Genomic DNA, 20,518 nt, shown 5'->3' with positions numbered 1-20,518 from the left:
AGAAAGGTCACTGTCGACAGGAACTGCTGTTACAACTATCCCGTAAAACACCAGTTATTTTGTTAAAAAAAAATCTAATGTATGACAATAAATGTGCAGAACTACAAGTCTACTGTATTTAACTATTTAATGTTAGAAAAGAATGTTTTTCTTTCCTGAATCTAAATTCATTTGATCTATTTTAATGTTCCAGTTAACAATATAAAACAAAATGGCAGTGATGCTGTAATTATGGTGTTGGAAAATGCAGTAGAAAGTAGATTTAACAAAGATCAATTGAAGTGCAACCCATTATTTAAATATTCATTTAATTGTTCTAAAATTTCTATCCATCGAACTATTTGTTAACCTTCAGAATGAACTGAGGAAGGAAAAAAATTAAATGAGTAATACAAGTATGGCAGAAAAATTACCACCCATGTGCTGACAGCCATTATCTGCCATTGATGATCCATCCATCCATCCATCTATTAACTGCTTATCCTGGTCAAGCCTGTAGGGGATCTGTAGCCTATCCCAGCAGCAAAGGGCACAAGGCTGGGCTTACAGCAGATGTTTGTTTTTCAGGAAATTAATGCATTTTTACCAGTTTTGCCAGGCAAGCTCATATTGAACGTTCTCAGTAAATCTATAAAAGGCCCAGTGATATTACACAGTGACAAGAAATAAACATTTCTAAGCAGTGAGTGTATGTTTTGCTGTGGATGTATAACATGGTTTAACTGGGAAATTCTGAACCCGATCCTCAAGGACGCATAGCCAGTCCTCATTTTTGCTCCCTCCCAGCTCCCTTCAGCAAAAACAGGTGGGCTGTCAGGGGATCCTCGAAGACCGGGTTTAGCCATTGGAATGACTGAGAAACACTGGAATAAGTTTATCTTACAAATTATACAGGTCAAAGCATTCAATTATCCACATGAGTTGAAAGCACACCTCCAAGCTACGGTATGAAGCACAAATAATTCCTTTGACTTATGCTTTATATGCCAAAAAACATGCTGTAGGCAAGTCAGCAACAGTTCACCATGAAACCCATAGTACAAACATATTTATTTTGAAGTAAAATTGCATATACTCAGAATTACACAGCCCCCCCCCCCCCCCCCCCCAAAAAAAAAAAAAAAAAAAAAAAAACAGAAATGCAAAAAGTTGGTAGTGGGAGAGGAAAACAGTTTTTTAAAAAGGCATAATAATTGTAGTGACAATAATTTAAAACTTACTCTTTATGATAGCACATAAGGATGACATAAAATTAATTATCCATTTTTTAATGCTATGTATATTATATGTTAATATTGAAAGTTTGGAAGTTTGGAATTTGGAAAGAATCCACTCAAGGTAACTCTAAGGCAGCTTGTTTTGCCCATGACTTAATATGACCACATCATCAAAATTCTCCAACAAGTAACTGTCACAAATAAATAGTCACTGCTAGACAGGTTGTTAATTCACCCAAAATTGATTTTCCGGGTAAACAAACAAGTTGGGGGAAAATGGCATATTCTTATTATTTTTATTTTATCTAGTGTCAATTTTCTCCTGGCCAACGGACCCCTGAGCAAAGAGCCAGCCTGAAGCATTTAATGTTTCAGCTTAATTAGTCTGGTTATAGTCTGGACTTGTGTTTATCAGACTAATGACATATAGTTGTTTGGTGGCTGAAAGTTGTACTGAAACCGGGAGGAGTGCCCTAAAATATGCTGCATAGTGAAACATCTTTCCATCTGTCCATCTAGGTATCTGTGTATTCTATCTTATTTGTCTACATATATATATATAAACACACACACACACACACACACACACACTCACTGCATATTCTCTTTGTGTCTGGGGAAACAACTAAAGCAGCTAAATTAACTAAGCAAGCAAAGGGGTTAAGGGCAGCAAACATCCTGAGAAAATCTGTCATTTTTTTCCTCTTGCAAATTTGACTTGATACTGGAATCAGATCCTCCTCGATTTTTCTTACATTTGATGAAATAAAGCACATAATGTTGAGGGACCCACGTTCCAAAATAAACTTTAATACAGATCAATGTCACAAATAAATAGAGAAATCGCACCATCCCAATGCTCTTTACTTACTTTACTTGATATTTTGGACCATCACCCCATTGACCGTGCGCAATAAAATGTACTGAGTAAAATAAATTAAATCCTCCTACAAACACTGAGTCAAAAATGTATTGTTTTGATATCATCTTTTTAAAAATGTCTAGACTGCAGCTAAAGGTTTCAGTTAGGATTAGCTTTGTACAGATACCATATGACTGAATAAACAGGTAGATGCAGATTATCGAAAAATTGCTGAACCCTGGTAGTCTGCCAAGACTTCATGACTAAAACTGCCAAAATGTTGTTTGATGCTAAATCATATGTAATTTATTCAAAAACTACTAAAGCAAACCGCAACGTTTTTCATAGGAGTCTGAATTGTATACCATCAATGCAGAGCTTAGTTTACCATTAAATGAGGAATATATTTTTTTTAATCATCTGGGCTGAATGTCAAACATATCAGCCACTAATTCAGCTTAATCCTCCACCAAGATTCAGCCAGTGGATCCTGGTAGTATCAGCTGATTCAGAATTACTCCCACAGTCCAAGACAAAAGGCTTTAAAGAAATACAGACACATATCATAGCTGTCCAACTGCATTAAACATATTCTCCTTATTTACTAAAGATCAGCACTTAGTATTGGCTTGACCACCAATAAAAAACACATTAAGGAGCTGTTGAAAAGGTTTCCCACTCTAAATTAGACTGCAGATGTATCTTATGGCCTCAGATTCCCCTGTCAATTTAATATATGTGTTCAATATGTGTTGAACTCCAGTCAAGTAAAAAACACAGGCCTGAATACAATTAATGGAGTTATCCTGCCAGTGTAGCTGGCTTTGTATTTACTGAGCTCAGCCTTGTTTTGAGGAGCTGTGAAATGGGATTATAAGGTTACCCTGTGTACATCTGGCTGTCTGGTGCATAAATATTTCTGTAATTTGATCACACAAGCTGCAGGAACACCTGTCTAATCACTGATTTTGGGTAGGGTTTTGTTTTGTTCCACTGCAGGGATTCTGGATAGTGGCTCAACAATCTGGTCCAAAGCACACACAGAATTAGTGTTTATCAAAGAGGGTTTCCAGTTAGCAGCGGGCACCTGTACATGATGGCAAGCTCTCACTGCTGTACATATATTGGGGAAAAATGTGCTTCTGTTACTGCAGCTGTTTCATCTGTATGTTTGAGGTGCAGACTTCACTGTGATGTCACATGACTCAAGACAAGCACTTCAGTGGCAGAAGATCTACGGTTTATTGGTGACCGGTGACCGACACCATCCAGCACAAGGCCCTCCTGTTTATTAAATCGTTCCATGCATTGGCGCTGCTCAATCTCTGTGAGATGTGTCCTTTGCTGTCTCCTAGACTGTAAGCACATAACTCAGTGGGAAGGGCTTTTATGCGCCTTTACGCACATGTGCAGAGAGCGGGACGCCATCTGTGGCCGCCTTGTTCGTCTTCATGCACTGCCAACTTCCCTAAAATTTGCATTTTGAAATCACTGTCCACTGCAGGCACCTAGAGATCACCGTTTCAAGTGTGTCAGCCTTTAAACCCCCCCACCCTCCCCAACTTTATCTAGACATTATGTATAGTTCAGAAATGGAACGTCGTCCAAAGAAATTCTCTGTGATGTGAAACATTATGCTCAGTTTAACACATTTATAAAGCAAGACAAATTTTTGCAGTCGTTTAAAGCGTGAATAAAAAAATGCAGCTTTGACTATAGGTAATTTGAGTAAATAAATGATGTGAATGATATGCTGAGATATAGAAAGTAAATATGAGAAAGCGAGGTACTCCCACCTTACACCATTAAAACATATTTTATTTACAAAGATTGTCACACAATTTTCTAATGGAGTACATTTGCAAAACAGTGGGGAAGAATCATATAGAGCGTTTAATAGATGACGATGTCGAAAGAACAATTTGCAGCAAGTTAAGAAAGATTGTGTAATTGAGTGAGTGAGATGTAAGTGCTTGCATCACAATATCTCGTGCTGCTAGTGTCTGATGACTCGGTAAACACGCCGGATTTATACTCCACAAGTTGGCAAGTTTGCTTCACGCTTGGCAGCTAAGATTTAGGTTAATGAGTCGCTTTCACAGAGCTCGTTTCTGGCCAAATCACTGAAGCGTTAACAGCTGAACATGATAAGATGGGGCTTTTTCATATTTACTTATTATCATTCTTGCCTTTGCTTTTTTATTATTATTTTATTATTTTAGCTTTATGTCAGCAACTTTGTACCCTTAAGATAAATGAAAACAAAAATACCCCCCCACACCCCACACACACACAAATACTCACCCCCAAAAAAGAAAAGGTTTATGAGTTAAACAGTTAAAAGAAAGGTACTCATATAATGGTTAACAGGTTGAAATTTATGTAGTGACTACAGGGACATCTCGTGACATGTAAGTGACGCATGGATAACAGCAATCATTGATACACTTTTAAAATCAATCATAAGAGTTTGAAATAGAAATGATCACTTCAAAATCACTAAAGATGCATGAATAGAATAAGTAAAAGAATCGTTAATAGGTCAATTACACTTCTTGATTTGCTTATTTCATATAAGCCACAGTATCATGAAGCAGTCCAGCTCTCATTCTTAAATAGGGAATGATTCAGTAGAATATAATGTTAAGCTAGGAGTAAAATGTTGAGCTAATTTTAGTCAATTCGTATGAAAAGTTTGGGTAAATTAATAAAATTCTATCATTACATTAACAAACTCTGATCACAAATGACCATAATCTCAGCTGGGCCATCTCTGGCCATCTGGTCTCCCCTCCCCCACACAGCAACCCTTTCTGGCTTTATCCTTAAGTGCTGGCTCCTCTATGGTGGAATTCCCAGCAAGAATTAAAACTGCACGGTCACTATCAATCTCTGTTCCTCTGGTATCTCTTAGCATCGTGTCTCTAGTCCTATGTGTGCTCATTTGACTTCTGGAGTCTTATATTGTCAGTAGATATATTTGTGAGTTTCAGTCATTTCTCAATATCGACATTTATTTTGTAACGACTATAAATCTTTCTGTATGACAGCACTCTAGACTTACATAAAATATCCTTTTAAACAATCTATGAATAAACTGTTGCTGAAATGTGATAATCATACACGAAGAAAAATGCTAGCGTAATTTGTATAGAAAGGGAACAAATTTTGGCTCTACACTTACTGAAAAATAGCTAAAGGTTCACAGCTAAAATGAAAGAAAGTGAAGTTCTACTTGAACTTAAAGCACTTTTGTCCTCTAAACTTCATGAATCACTTCAGAGGAAGCAAAGAAACATGAAAGGAAAGTGAAATGGGCTTGAAAGAGGGTATCAGAACAGAGCACATTAAAATAATGACAAGGTCTCTGAAATGCCCACCACTGATGAGGTGCGTGGCTCTTTTATGCAGAGTGCTGAGACGCAGGGGGAATAAAGTAGGAAGGAGCCAAGTGAGGGGGGGAGAAGAGAAGAAGAAGAGAAACTCCCCTGACAACTGAGAAAAGCAAAAGTAAACATGGCTTTAAAGTGTTTTTGGGATTGATACTGCTAATATCCTTTCAATGAACACTCCCATGGATCGACATGAGAGGAATGTCTGTTGTAGGGTGTCGTATGGTAGCAAGCACCCTCAAAGGACAACATAATAAGTTCAGTTTTAGCTTAAGTCAGTGGCTCTTCTAAAAATATTTTGAGCATGTATAAATGGATTTGCAATTTAAATGAGCAAAATCACAGACAAAAATGTAAAACAAACCAACTGAAAGATTAAGAATCAGCCAGCTTTAAACACTGAATAACTTTCAATGTAAAGTACATACCAAAAAGTACTAAAATCAGCCTACATGTTCCGAAGGATGACTATCCTGTTTAATTTCCTTTATTTATAAGCTGGATCTGGAAAATGCATCCTGGTTTTTCATAATTCGTTACCGCTGCCTGTCAATCGTCCCAGACATCCATAGTTAAGCAAAAACAAGAAAATACCAATCTTCCATTCAAACATCTATATGTGAGTCACCATTGCTGAGAAAATACACTATCCCACTGATTTCTGAGTCTCTCCAGCATACTGCAAGATGCTGAATTGCCTCTATTATGTAAATGCTACATAACCAAACTCTGATGACAACTTCTTGCCTTACGGAGGCATATTTTAGGTTCACTTGCATGTCATAGAATTTATTTTATATAAGGTATACAACTGATCTTTTAGCAGATTATTTCACTTGTTACTGAAAAGACCCATCAATGCAGTTTGCCAGTTGCCCAGCTTTACAAATACCTACGTAAATGTTGTGCTTTTAAATCCATACTCTGTTTTACTCGGTTTTCAGTTAGTAAATGAGCCAATTAAACATCTTGCATTTGAGAATACCTGGGGGAGAGAAGGGACATAAAAATGGGAATAGAATAACTCTGGGGGGTCCTGGGATACACAAACACTGGCTATCTTGCTTTAAAACCAGTCTCAGTAAGTGCACACTTTATATAACAGGGCTGAGGGGGGCATGGTCTGCTGGGGGGGCAGGCAGGGTCGCTGGCTTCTGGGTGGGGGGCACAGGATTCTCATCACAGCAGGCCACTGGAAAAAGCGCTGTAATGATGTTAGAAGCAGGATGAGAACAGATCTGTGCTGATCTCACAAGCCACGTCCACATCAGGTCCCATGTGAAGTGAGGAGTCACGAGAGGTCCGATGTATGACTTACATGTTAGTCAAGAAGCAACGAACATGCGAGTCAAGGAATAATTGACAAGTTAGTTTGGGAACAACTGCAACCTGGAAGGTACTGTGCCTCTAAATGGGGAAACGCCTTTTACGTGGTAACTATGTTGATACCTGCATATGTATAATGAATAAAATTTGGACATAACACTGTTGAGAAAACTTGATACATTTCTTATTAATCAAAATGGAAAAAAAAAATCAGTTACCGTTATTTATGTGAAATGCATTTCGCGAGGCAAAACCTGCAAATAACATGAGCGCTGCAGCAACTGGAGAGACAGCCAACGAGAGACAAAAAGTAAAGAATGACACATAACATTGATGCACAATACTACAAAACAATACAGCTACACCTGACCAATGGAGTCTATGAAAGTATTGTTGCACAATATCAAGCATATTCTATTCCTAAAAACTATTTAAATGTAGCTTTTCAATATCTCTTTAGAAATAATTCAATAGAGCTTATTAGTGGAAAACTATTTACTGTATGATTCTCTTATAAAAGACTTGATTATCACCTCTCCCTGAAAGGAGTACCCATTCCTTTTCACTGCAGCAAAAGGCAGAGTTAATGGATGCCTAATATATCATTCCATTAACCTACAGAAAGCTGTTAACAATCCATCAATGGCAGGACGGTATAAAGGAGCGGTATTTGAGAGGACAGACAGAGTATTCTCTGATGGATAGAGTCAGCGCTACAGACACTTCTCCCTTTGCAAAATTTTCGCTGATCTGCACAGCTTGTTTTGAGCCACTAGGGTCCTACTGGTTTCTCACTGCTGGCCTGGATGAGTGGAGATTTAGAGTGAAGAGGAAAAGAGTGCGTGACAAAAGCAATTGGTGAGGTGGGGTGGGGTGGGGTGGGGGATGGGGGACTTTGATGCTCGTACTACTGGATCACCACACACATCCTGAAACCAATTACCTCCCCAGTCTAGACTGATCTGGTGATTTGGGAGGCTCAATGAGTCAAACTGTACTGACGTTCGTGAAACAGATGGAGTCTCGAGATGCGTATTGTTGGTTTATTCCACAGGACTGGCCCCTGACATACATGACATCAGTGAGTGACCACAGGGGCCTCTTGACATACCATAACGCACTGGTTCCTAAAATTCCATTGAAAGGATGGCACCAAAAACCTTCCGAAAGGCCTGAAAAGTTAGGGTCGACTCTGCTTCAGCTGAAGATGTCCGATAGTTCTTTGCAGAGATTCTCTTTCGATCATTTTTCTGAGGGTAGAAAAAGGAACCCCCTCAGCCACAAATCAAGTACACCTTAGTTTGTGTACATATTAAAATCTGTCAACTCATGTGTAAAATTGTAATGTACTGACAAGCAATATATTGCAGAAGATTCAAGGTACATGTTTTGTGCTGGCTGAGGTTAAGACACGACCATTTTATGCAGTTTTCCAAATCTGCTTCAAGTTCTTTGCCTGCCAACTTCCCCCCGGAAGCAAATTTATCCTTAGCCACACCAATGAACAAATCTACACAGAGCAGAGGGAGAATTGCAAATGAACTTACTGTGGGAACAGATTATCATCTCTAGTAATTCCTATTGTATGGGAGGGTTTTGGAGACTTTTATGCTAAGAAAGGAAACAATATAACAAGAAAATTTAGCTATTATACATTCTCAGAAGACTTTTCAGAAACAAGGCATTTTCCCTATCCAAGGTTTCCCCTCCTGCTTTTATGGTTATCCAAGACGGTGGATTTTCTAAGCGGTTTTGACACAGGGAGGTGAAAATAGATTAAGGGATCATGTTTCCCTGTACCCTCATGTACCATTCACATGGTAAAAACCATGGAGTGCAAATGTACCCCGTTTCTGTATTGCTTTTTACTCAGACTCGTGAAGATTCTTGTGATTCAGAACAAACCCAATAAGGAAAGTGTGTGGAAAACAATGGGAAAGGGGCAGTAAACGAAAAGCCGAAGATGTTTCATTCATAATGCTTCCATAACGATGAAATGAGAGCAGCAGGTTTGCACAGATTTACCTACAGTCTAATGCCACTAGGTAAGAAATCATTAGCCAGAAACTCACTTCACAATGTGCACTCTGCTTTCACTAATTAATCCTTATCAGCTGAATTCAACTACACTTAAAATATTACGAGGTTGCTTAATGTGAAATGGTCGTAAATATACTCTATTTAATTTAAACAACTGTACAGAACATTAAAGTCAGATTATTATTACATTTCAGCCAAATGGTCCTATATGAGTTGATAAATAAAATGCAAATACAATAGTAAAGGATATAATTTTGCTACATTTCAAGCAAATCCGTAGTGGCCTCATTCATAGTCTTCCAAAGTTAGGTATAGTCCACACCAATCAAAACTGCTGATGGACTGAAGGTGGTAATTTACTCTTATTTTTTCCAGGTTAGCATTGGCAAGGTGCATTTATATCATAGGGTACTGACATATTGTAGAATATGGTTTGCCTGTGCTGTGCTTATGAACCATCAAACAAGGTAATCAGCTAGGCCCAGAAGAAACAATCACCAGGTGAATCTTCTGCTGAGAACCAAGCTGACCTCCCATACTGCAATATCTCTTTAAATAAGAATACTCATGCAGAATAGAATATCTGTTTAGAGGCAGTAGCTTTCTTGCATAAATAAATTTAAGAGGCTAAAAATGAGCAACATCAACATTTCAGCGTGACAAGAGTGCAAATTCCACAAACACTGTGGTGTGCTATACCCTTATTTGGAAAATACTGCATCACTGAGTGGAAAAGAGAAAGTGTACTTCCTGAAATGTCCGACCTCTTCAGTGTGCCGCGCAGCCCTCAATGCCGTCTTATTTATTAGCTATGACTGGATCGATACTTGGAAGACAAGTGCTGGTACTCTGCGACTGAATAATTTCACCATCACAAATGTGCCTCAGGACATGAGACATGGACTACCAGGGATGATATGAAATGTGCTACCATTGTTTCATTACGTGAATGGTATTGTCACAGATACTGCTATGGTATTACAGCTGTCAGAGAAGGGCTCTTAAAATTGAGTTCAAATCCTAACAGTCTGGAGATCTAATGCTAATTCATCAAAACTGTCTCAAGTGGACTGCAATGCAACCTAAAATTATAAGAAAGCTTTGGGTATACATTTCCGCTCTGTAAGTAAAAAAAAAAATGCTTTTATTACCAGAGCTGTTTAATGCAAATGAAATACACAAGGTTCTACTTAGGCAAAATAATAACCGAAAGTCCAAGTATTCCTTTATTTCAGTTTAAATGAACATTTATTTTCCTTATTCTTGTAAATGTCATGCGAATATTTATAAAACCTCTAGATGAAAATTTGTTAAAAAAAAAAAAGAAGTGCATATGTTCGAAAAGTAAACTGAAGGTCTTAGTTCAGACTTGGTTCCAATAATTTGCCACAGTACTGAGAGAACACTGCATAACATTATAGTGTGGGTAAAATGTACAGTGAGAATGACACAGCTCGGGGGGGGGGGATTGCATTTATCACATTTCGGGACCAAAATGTCCCCAAAGTGTGGTAAAACCTGAAACTTCCTTACTTTTGGTGACATTTTCAGGTCGCCACTGGGGTGACCTCAATTTTATAGAAATCTGTAAGTGCAATAAAAAGAGTGAAAATGCCAAAAGTCTTATATTTTGTTTGGTTAATTACAGTTAGGGTTAGGGCTGGATAGGGGTTAAGGTTTTCATTGTTGGCATTAGGGTTTTGCGCATAGAAATGAATGGAGAGTCCCCACAAAGACATAATTACAAACCTGTATACAGTATGTGTGTGTGTGTGTGTGTGTAGATCCATAGTTGATTTTGTGTAATTGCAGGAACCAAAACCGATTTGGTCTCAGGGGTACAAATCAGATAATGTGGTGGCAAATCTGTGTAAATGCAAAGCCATGTCAGTAACAGCCCCTTTTCATTAACACATACCAACCACAAAGCCGTGCCATTTTCAGTCAGTTCCCACTCTGCCTGTGTACTGGAGGACATTCCAAGTGTCCGCCACTGAGCCATGTGGTTAGAACACGGTTTATGTGCTCAGCAAACATCAGAGTGACTTGGAGCTTACCGTTTTACATTTCAGACACTCCATCAAGCATGAAATCCCTGGGTTCAGTGAGGTCTCTAACGGCATAAAAAGCATATTATGCTCTGAAAGTAGTATATTAAAAATACTTTCAGAGAGCCTCCTTTTTTTTCTTTATCAAAGTACATGAATGATGGATAAAAACACATGAATGGTGCCTTAGTAACTGGGAAGTTAACATTACTGATGTGCAACAATAATGTACTGTAGGGATTGGAACGTAAAGCAAGCAAAATAATAATTTACCACTCCAGGAATAACTATGCCATGCCAAGCGGATCTGCACAGCTAAATATTTTGCAATCTCTTTCCAGTTGGTATCTTATTTAAAGCTAGCTAATAAATACATTTTAACTGATCTAATTCCAAAAATGTATGTATTATACTAAACATCATTTTCCCCTTAAGGGGAGTATGCACTTTCATAAGAAGGAAAAAGACTTAAGAAAAGAACGAGTGTTGATATTTTGCAGTTCTCATATGTTATATCCGGTTTTGAACAGGTCTGTAAAAAAAATCTTTATACTAACTGAAATGAAATCAGAATAAAAGCAAGAGGCTACACCAAAACAAAGACCAGAGATGCAAGTTTGTTAAAGAAAGCATGCATATCCCCCAATACCATAACTTATAGATAAAACCAGCATTAAGAATGGCATGCAACTTTCTCACAGGAAGGTAATAATTAATATGCATGACACCAGAAAGTGCAAATAGCATAAGACATAGAATCCCACGTTCCCTGTAAAATCAGCATAGAAGAGCGGTCAGCACCCCCTTTGCAAATGTTTGGTGCCTTTGTTGGAGGAAAAGACAGAAATGTCAAGCCTTTGCTCCTAGACCACATACAACGAAGCACTATTCGTTTTTTGTTTGTTTACCAGTTTATTTATCCATCTATAAGTACAGTGTTCTCAGAAAAGATGATTCTTCACCATTTGCCAACATTATGACAACCGAGAAGAGCTGGGAAAATACAAAAAATAAGGAAAATTTTCCTATACAATTGCCCCTATGTTACTACTCACAGAAGAACGAGCAAACAGCCATTCTGAAATTTCATTCTGCAGTGTAAAAATATCCTCGCCCAGTACATTAAACTGCACAATATAGAAAATCCCGTTGTCTAGATACATTCAAATGTGAAGGAAAAGATTATTTTACCGCTGAGTAATGTCTAAATGTACTAAACAGAGGAATAAAAACACTAAACAGTTGACATTCTTCCAAATGGATGCTTTCTGTTTCAGAGAGATAGGCTTGTTTTATGAAAGTTGGCTATCATAATGGATCTGAGGAAATGAACTGCTAGCTCTCACATTTGTTCCCAGCTAACCCTTGTAAATGGTGTGCAGCAGTACTCTTCAGTGAATTATCGACACGTCAGCTTGTTTGACCTTGTGCGAGGCAACTGACCTCCTTGCCAGGCAAGACTGATAGATGAGGGGTGGAAATGGGGTGGGGTGGAGTGCAGTTAGATTTTGTTGAGGGCTGGGAAATGGCTGGACTTGTGACCACAACAAACTCAAAGCTTTTCTGAGTCCACTAGTGAACCCTCAATGTCAAACCGTTGATGCAGCTTTAACAAAATCAGCATGATGTGATCATCTTCTCACCTTGTTGTGCATCAAGAGTAGAGGCTTAGGATCGGTGACAATCACTGGGATTGTTCAAATAATTTCCATAGTAGCATTCATAGCAAAAGCATGTCCGTGAAAGAGCAGCAGGCTTGCAGCACATTAAATCAGTGCTCCTCTGTCAGTGTTTCACACACTGCATACAAGCCCTGAGGGAGACTGACTCCACCTAGAGGAGAGTTTAAAATGTTTTTGTTTTTCTTTTTTTTCTCATTGTTTTTCCTGGCTCCATAAAATGGCTATTTTTACAATAAATATTCATAGACACAATATGCAACCACTCATCTATAAAGGCACGCATGAGAGAAATGCCTATTATGCTGAATCCCATGCATTTTTAAACTTTTATTTGGGCTGAGGCCCTTTTGTTTTCACTAAAAAAGCACTGTAATAGTCACTGAATAATTTCATGCCAATAGCATTTGGGACAGAATCACCTCAAAGAAGTATACATGCTTTCAAAAGGTTTCAACAGCTGTGAAGTCTGCAGAACTGGATTCACTTTATCCTTCATTCACCACTGAGTAATATGCTTTACTGCCTTAAGCTGAATTAAGCATCTTTATGTGTCATCCATCCCCTTACAAAATAATGCTGTATTAATCGAATTATGCCTCTTGTAGCGCGGTCAGACTCAGTCACAGGTTCTGTTTGAGCCAATCTGTTTGATTATTTGAAATGCAATGACTTACAACATAGGCTCCTTGTTGAACCAAAAAGTAAAGGCCACCAATACAGTAAGTGTAGCTGCAGATCAATTAGGGGCATTTCTGTATTGTTTCATGGTATATTTCCCTAGAATTTCAGCCCATATTTAGAATGCATTCAATGGATTTTGAGAAAAGTAGCAACTTTCTATATATACAGTATGATCCATTGTTATTTTCCTACATTACTGCTTGTCAATAAATGGACACAAGTGGTTAAAGTACAGAGACAGCCTTCTACGATGTGGAGAACGTGTCAGTGATTTACCCTGGCAATTCCCTAGTAATCTACCCATTCCATAAAAAGGACTAGACTGTTTTAAGTAGGAATATAGCCTATTCTGACATGATTAGTCTAGTCCACGTTTTCAAGCAGGGATCCACAACCCACTGGGAGTCCACAGAGTAGTTGCACAAGGTCCACAAAAATGTACTGATGAAATATTGGTATTATCATCTATTTTCCCTAGATTAGGAAATGTTGAAAACCCATATTCTATCCCTTTAAAAGCAGTTTAGACCAACAATTTTTATGACCGAAAGAAGTTTTCACTGAAAGACGTATTTAGTAAAGAATACAGAAAAACAAACAGACCATTTTGCTGTCAGATCTGTTATATTTTGTTTGCAAAACTGAATTTTGTATTTTTTTGGCAGCTGATTTGAAAGAATATGAGGTTTTCCCAGTTTCGAGGTCATCTTCATTATGAATCATGAACCTTTTTATTAATGTAAATAAATTTCAAAGAACAAATATTTTGAACTTGCTTGTTTTCCTTGTGAGAAAGAAGCACAGCATGAACACATCTGTAGACCAACTCTCTGAAGCATTACACGTGTGCAAAAGGTTCCCAACAGCCACATGAAATACTGAAGTGTGGATAGTTCAATAATCAAGTACACCTTAAACAAAGCACTCCTTAAAACACTGTAGAAGACGTAAGAAAAAAATTAATCCAAACAGCTCCTCAGTTCCTCTTGTAACAGCAGTAATAACTTTTTTAACAAGTAATATCACACCTACAAAGACACTGAATTAAGAACAGAACATCCCTACAACATTTACAGAGCATACCATGCCCATTTATGCAGATACACATATATATATATATATATATATATATATATAGATGAGATACACATTGTTTTCTAAAAGTCACAAAGCACTGATTTATATGACTGACTCAGTACAAAAGGTGTAGAGCCTAGAAAACACTGAGCCTCTTCTCAACGTAAAGGAACCTTTATTTTTCCAAACTATCATAAACTCTGCCTGCCAGAGCTATTTCCATCATTACTATGTTGGATGCAGATATTAAGCTAAACAGATAAGTGCAGAAAGAGGAGCAGTTAAGATGCATATATAAATTGCATTTCCTACCTGAATTATTGACATCCTATTAACCGGAGTCTCTGTGGTATTAGTCACTGTCCCCGTGAAGCTTGTGTGACAGCCAACATGTCCTTGAGGAACAGTCAGGTTGTTGGAGGTGGGTTTGAGGTACATGACCTCAGACCTGGGGGAGCTGAGGGGCAGGCGTGTCTGATAATTGAAATACATAGGGGACGTGGCGAGGGAGGGGCTGCTCACCACGTTCATGACGTTCATGGCATCCCTCTCCTCCACCTCGCTCTGCACCAGCATGATGTCATTCTTGTTGATCTTCTTCTTCTTGCTCTTGCCCAGCTGGGGGTGAGAGTACTCGGCAATCCGGCAGTTGTAAGTCCTGATCTCCTTGTTCTCTTGCTTGCACTTGACAGCAATGGTGATCATGGCTGCCAGAAGCATGATGGAAATTATGCTGAGGGTGACTATTAGGGGCAAGGACATGTCCCAGCTGTGTTGCTCTTCGTTGATCCTGGGTTCGCCTTCTGGAAGGGGTCCTGTGTAAGCCTTAATGATGATTTTAGCTACAGCAGAGAGTGTGGGCTTCCCATGGTCGATGACCTTAACAATAAGCTCTACAACTGGGGCCACTTCTTCCCAGAAAGGATGCACGGTTCTGATCTCCCCAGTGACAGCATCCATCTCAAACAAATGCTCTTCATTCCCATCAGAAATCTCATAGGACAGGCGACCGCTTTCTCCGTAGTCATTGTCCACGGCTCTCACTGTGGTCACTATGTGCCCAACACCCACGTTTCTAGGAACGTGAATCTCAGCAGTGTCATTTTGCAGGAGAGGTAACACTATGACCGGAGCATTGTCATTGACATCTAATACACTAACCCTGACAGTGGCATTACTCTCTAGATGAGGGGACCCTGAATCCTTTGCCAAAACTTTAAATTCAAAATATTTTGTCTGCTCATAATTGAATGACCTTAAAGCATATATTGCACCATTTGTGGGATTGACAGACACATAGGTGTAAATAGACACATCTCCAACATTGGATGGTAAAATAGAATAAGACACAGTTCCATTTTGACCTAGGTCTGGATCATGAGCCAGAACTGAGCCTAAATACTCCCCAGGAATGTTATTCTCTGGAACCTGTAGGAGGTACACTGCTTTTGTGAAGCGAGGGGCATTATCATTTTCATCCAAGATCTTTACAGTAAATGATTTAGAAGAATTCAAAGGAGGAATCCCATTGTCTTTGGCTACTATCGTTATGTTGTACTCATCTTGTACCTCTCTGTCTAATGGCCTATCTGTAACTACTGTGTAAAAATTGTCATAGTTTTCCTCCAGTTTGAAAGGCACATTACCCAATACCCTGCACTGAGGCTGGCCATTTCTCCCCGAATCCCTGTCAGTGACCCTCACCAATGCTATGACAGTTCCTGGGGGGGCAGCTTCACTGACGGCCCCCTGTCGAACAGAAACAAAACCTATTGATGGCCAATTATCATTCCTATCTATCACTTTAACCGTGATTTTACAGTGTCCAGGGATTGGGTTTGGTCCTAGGTCCTTTGCCTGAACATCAATCTCTATAATTGGGCTTTCTTCATAGTCAATTTCCCCCTGAATCTTGATAACACCTGTTCTGGGGTCAATGGCAAACAACTCCCGGATCCTGTCAGGAGTGTATCCACTAAATGAATAAACCACCTGTCCATTGCTTCCTTCATCTGGATCTGTGGCGTTTAAATCTATCAAAACTTTTCCCATAGGTGCATTTTCAGGTATCTCGATTACATATGAAGGCTGTTCAAACACTGGACTATTGTCATTCGAATCCATGACTTTAACATTAATTTGCATTGTCCCTGATCTTGGATATTCCCCTCCATCAGTTGCTGTTAATATTAGAGTGTGATGGCTCCGCTCCTCCCTGTCTAAAGGTCTCTGAATAACTAACTCTGGGAATTTAGTCCCGTCTCCTCTAGATTTCACATCCAGAGAAAATATATTATAATCGTCACGCGTAAGCTGGTAGGTTTTCAGTCCGTTTTCCCCTGAGTCTGGGTCGTGCGCGCTTGTTAGTGGAAAGCGGGTACCGGGCGCAGCATTCTCGGAAATGTCAATATCTATCTGATCCGAAGGAAAGGTGGGCGAATTATCGTTTATGTCTTGTATGTCCACCTTAATCATGCATATCTCTTTATCGTTGGCAAACACTTCCATAGAGAGTTGGCACTTGGGGATTCGTCGACACAGTGTTTCTCTGTCGATCCGCTGCTTAGTATAAAGCAGTCCGCTTTCTGGATCCACGTCTATGAGGTGCGGGGCGGAGTTTTCCAACACCCTGAAGTTTGATTTCTTACCCCTCTCTCCCGGTCCAAGTCTGGCATCTTTGGCAATGTTCCCAATCACGGTCCCTGGTCCCTGCTCCTCCGGAACAGAATAATTTAAATTTTTCAAAGACAGGGCTTGAGCCCACAGCATTAAGAAGTAAAAAATAGAAAGATACATCCTTTGCAGCATAAGCGCTTTTATTTTTTCAGTGCGTCTCACGCTTCAGACCTGTTGATTTGCGAAGTGAACTGAAAATCCCTACCTTATAGAGTCATCAGATCGATGCAACATTACAAGAAAAAACAGGACAAACTCATTTCCTCGTAGATTTTTGTTATTGTTTTTTCTCCTTTCCTCGATCTCTTCTTATCTTTCGGCTTCGTCTTTATTTCAAACGGCGATGCCGTACACCTAATTTAAATTCATCTGAACACCCAGACTCCGTGGTGCCATAATCACAATCCTTGTCCTCGGAATGAAACGGCAGCAAAGCGTGCGCTGGTCTGAAATACAAAGGAAATCAAATGTTCCGCAATCAGTACAGAAAATACAGTTACGCACGAGCAGTTTGTCACCTGCTGGTTCCTATTACCATTTGAGTAAAGGATCAAAAAATGCCTGTGCGTAATATATATATATATATATATATATATATATATATATATATATATATATATATATATATACAGTATATACATATATATGTGTGTGTGTGTGTGTGAGGGTGCATATATATGTGTGGATGTGTGTAGTGTAAATGTGTGACCCATCTAAATCATACAGGTCAGTATTGTAAATGAACAATGTAAAATAAGTCTCACATTAAGACATATATTGATTGGCTGTGACCATACCTGTCTGAAAGTGGTCCAATTCACAAAAATGCGTTCAGGTCTGGTTAATTTACGCATTGCCAAATCGACACAATCAGACTACTTAAGGACACCAGCACTATGAAATACAAAACAAAAATTCAGAGGACTGCAGTTTCTGCTATGATTTCCGACCTGGGGCTTGTTATAAGCTGTTGCTTTTATATATATATATATATATATATATATATATATATATATATATATATATATATACACACACACACATATATATATGTGTGTGTGTATATTATGAGACTGTGTCTGTTGGGTCTATTGGAGCGCAAATGTACTTACACAGTTAAAGGAATGGCATTACAAATTAAATATAGAATATAAACTTACCTTCCAACACCCGGTATCAAATTTCAGCAGAAATTCCAAAATTGAAACTGCAATGTGTCTACCTCCAGTTTCTTCGGGATTAAAATCCCACGACCTGAAACGCTTGTCACTGTACAAGTAAACTGGTTCAGAAAGTATGCCTGTGAAATATCAATGAGCAGCTTCTCTGTATCTCCTTCTGATTAAAATGCAGTGGCTTGCCTCCGCTCGCTGAGTCTTCAATCACTCTTCAGATGCTTCTGAATAAATATATACATTGTTTTTGCAAAGAATTGTTAAGATATAAAATATAGGTCCTGAAAGGGTAGAAAGCATCTGATCAGCCGTCTCGCACGCTGCATTGATGCGGGGTAGGACACCTCTGTGACAGCAGTGACATTGCTCTTAACAAGTCCAGTGAAAACGGTGAAAAGAAATATGCTCAGATCCTCTCCGCAGATATTTAAGCGGCAAGCAGGTTTTTCTTGTCACAAGAACTGTTGAAAGCACCAAGATTATAATTTAACACACGGTAACCCTCCTTCCAGCACCCTATCAACGCCGCTCACTGACTAACTCAGTTTACCTCATGGTGCCTTAAAGATCGTTACTGATCTCTTGCCAGCCAATGAAGAAAATGGGGATGCAGCCCGACTCGGCCATTTGACCAATAGAATTTGAATGTTGCGCATCATAGGCGGGACCTACGGCACAGTTCTGGGAATACGTGAGAGTTGAACAGTTACTTCAGATGAGCGATTTTACGAAGGACGTTACTTTAAAAAGTGTTAAAACATCTATACATGAACATATATATTTATAATAATGTTTTAATCTCTTATGTACGGTTGTAACACAGACTTACAGGAGGCAATTAAATTAATATTATTCAGACTTAGAATTTTTTATTTTTCTAATTTTGAATGCATATTTAAAAAAATAATATTATTCAGTAAAGGACATTTAAACTTATTTAATTTTTGTGATACAGTATGAGGAACACGCAAGGTTATCTGCCACTGCACTTCAATGTGAGGTGAACCCTTGCGAGCGAAGACTCCGTTGAGACATTTATGGTTCTACATTGTCATTAGTGTTGCCTTATTTCATGTACTGCTCGACTACTCCGGTTTTATAAAACATACAAGATGCATTTTACAAGGACACCTGTGTAGAATTAGCATATCTTGGTTATATGTCGTATATTTAATATTTATTTGTTGTTTATGTAGTGACCAGTGGCTATATGAATGCATCAGTTAATCTGGTCATAAGTACAAAGACGCTTCGTCCTCGGCACCAAACGTTTTATGTAATGACTTTCGCGTAATACAATGACATGTATAACCATGTAATTATTTTAGTCACGTTCTCTCTCTCTCTCTCTCTTTCTCTCTCTTTCTCTCTCTCTCTATTTCGACCCAAGTCTAGTGTTTCACTGGAAAACGTCTTTATGGATCATCAGTATACTTAGTTCCGGTAATTACTGGTTTATGGAAAGCTTTTGATCCATTCATTGTCTTCCAAACAGTTGTTTAGTTGCTCCTTGTGACTTGCCCTCCATCGACAGACGTTAACCATTCTGTAACACTGAATGACTTTCTATAGGTCCAGATGCTGGGCACGTAGCATGATCTCCATATTGGGGGTGGTTCAAATCAACATTGTTGTATAGTCTCACATGAAACCGCCCAAACAGCGTTGGAATTCTTACAATGATTCAGGACCTTCATGAGATGAAAAGTATACTGTTGATAATACTACACAATAATGTATTGGTCTATTTTAAATTAATGTCAACACATGTTTTCCACTGTCAGAATGTGTTCATAAACTATAAATGGCCTAACATAACACTAAATAGATAAAAAGATTGCATGAAATATTACTGGATTCATTTATCTTTGCAGTTTCCCTGACAATAAACTGCTCTTCCTTGAATTTAAATTCTTTCAGAGCCCTCAGCATCTCTGTGCCACCTGAACAGCAGCACCACCTATCAGATACTAGGGAAGGAGAAGTAAAGTCATATTTATCAGTTCAGTGCTTTTTGTCAGTGACGTTTTAAGGTACTTGCATACAATTTTTTGCAAATTCAAACAACTGTATTTCTTATTAAAATGCTATGATGCTTTTGTTGAGTACAACTGAAATATCTCAAATATCGTTTATGCAATGGAATCAACCCTAACCGTAACCTTGACTGCGCTTCCTTGACCACTATTCAATCTACCACCACAACCATATGTAGTATTCTAGTAATCTCATGCAAGCTGAATTTATGAGTTTAGTGTACAGACTTATTTACATTGGCAAATTAACTCCATATGCAATGAATGTATTGGTAAATAAGGATTGCTCTAACTTATATCCCACTG

General features: G+C 38.6%; 1 protein-coding gene and 1 long non-coding RNA gene across 6 annotated transcripts in view; one reads left to right on the top strand and one right to left on the bottom strand.

Annotated features, from left to right (window-relative positions):
• The window catches only part of LOC111855590 (protocadherin-17-like), a 45,487-nt gene extending 26,766 nt beyond the window's left edge, over nucleotides 1–18,721 (bottom strand). For 3 of the 5 annotated variants that reach the window (XM_023834757.1, XM_023834759.1, XM_023834756.1), the window contains exons 1-2: nucleotides 18,162–18,721; nucleotides 14,638–17,447 (exon numbers count right to left, since the gene is read on the bottom strand). In XM_023834757.1, the coding sequence (XP_023690525.1) occupies nucleotides 14,638–17,133 (2,496 nt within the window). In that variant the 5' untranslated portion in view covers nucleotides 17,134–17,447; nucleotides 18,162–18,721. The remainder of the gene's footprint in view (nucleotides 1–14,637; nucleotides 17,448–18,161) is intronic. The other 2 variants (XM_072715918.1, XM_023834760.1) reach the window with 2 other exon arrangements.
• A 412-nt stretch (nucleotides 18,722–19,133) lies between these two features.
• Nucleotides 19,134–20,150, top strand: LOC111855595 (uncharacterized). Its single transcript, XR_002840930.1, has 3 exons — nucleotides 19,134–19,176; nucleotides 19,567–19,619; nucleotides 20,097–20,150. It is a non-coding gene; the product is annotated as an uncharacterized lncRNA (long non-coding RNA).
• The last annotated feature ends 368 nt before the right edge of the window (nucleotides 20,151–20,518 follow it).

Source organism: Paramormyrops kingsleyae, chromosome 1 (assembly GCF_048594095.1).
Source record: "Paramormyrops kingsleyae isolate MSU_618 chromosome 1, PKINGS_0.4, whole genome shotgun sequence".
In the NCBI taxonomy this organism is placed as follows: domain Eukaryota; kingdom Metazoa; phylum Chordata; class Actinopteri; order Osteoglossiformes; family Mormyridae; genus Paramormyrops; species Paramormyrops kingsleyae.
The sequence above is the reverse complement of the archived record's forward strand: the minus strand, read 5'-3'. Positions and strand labels throughout refer to the sequence as shown.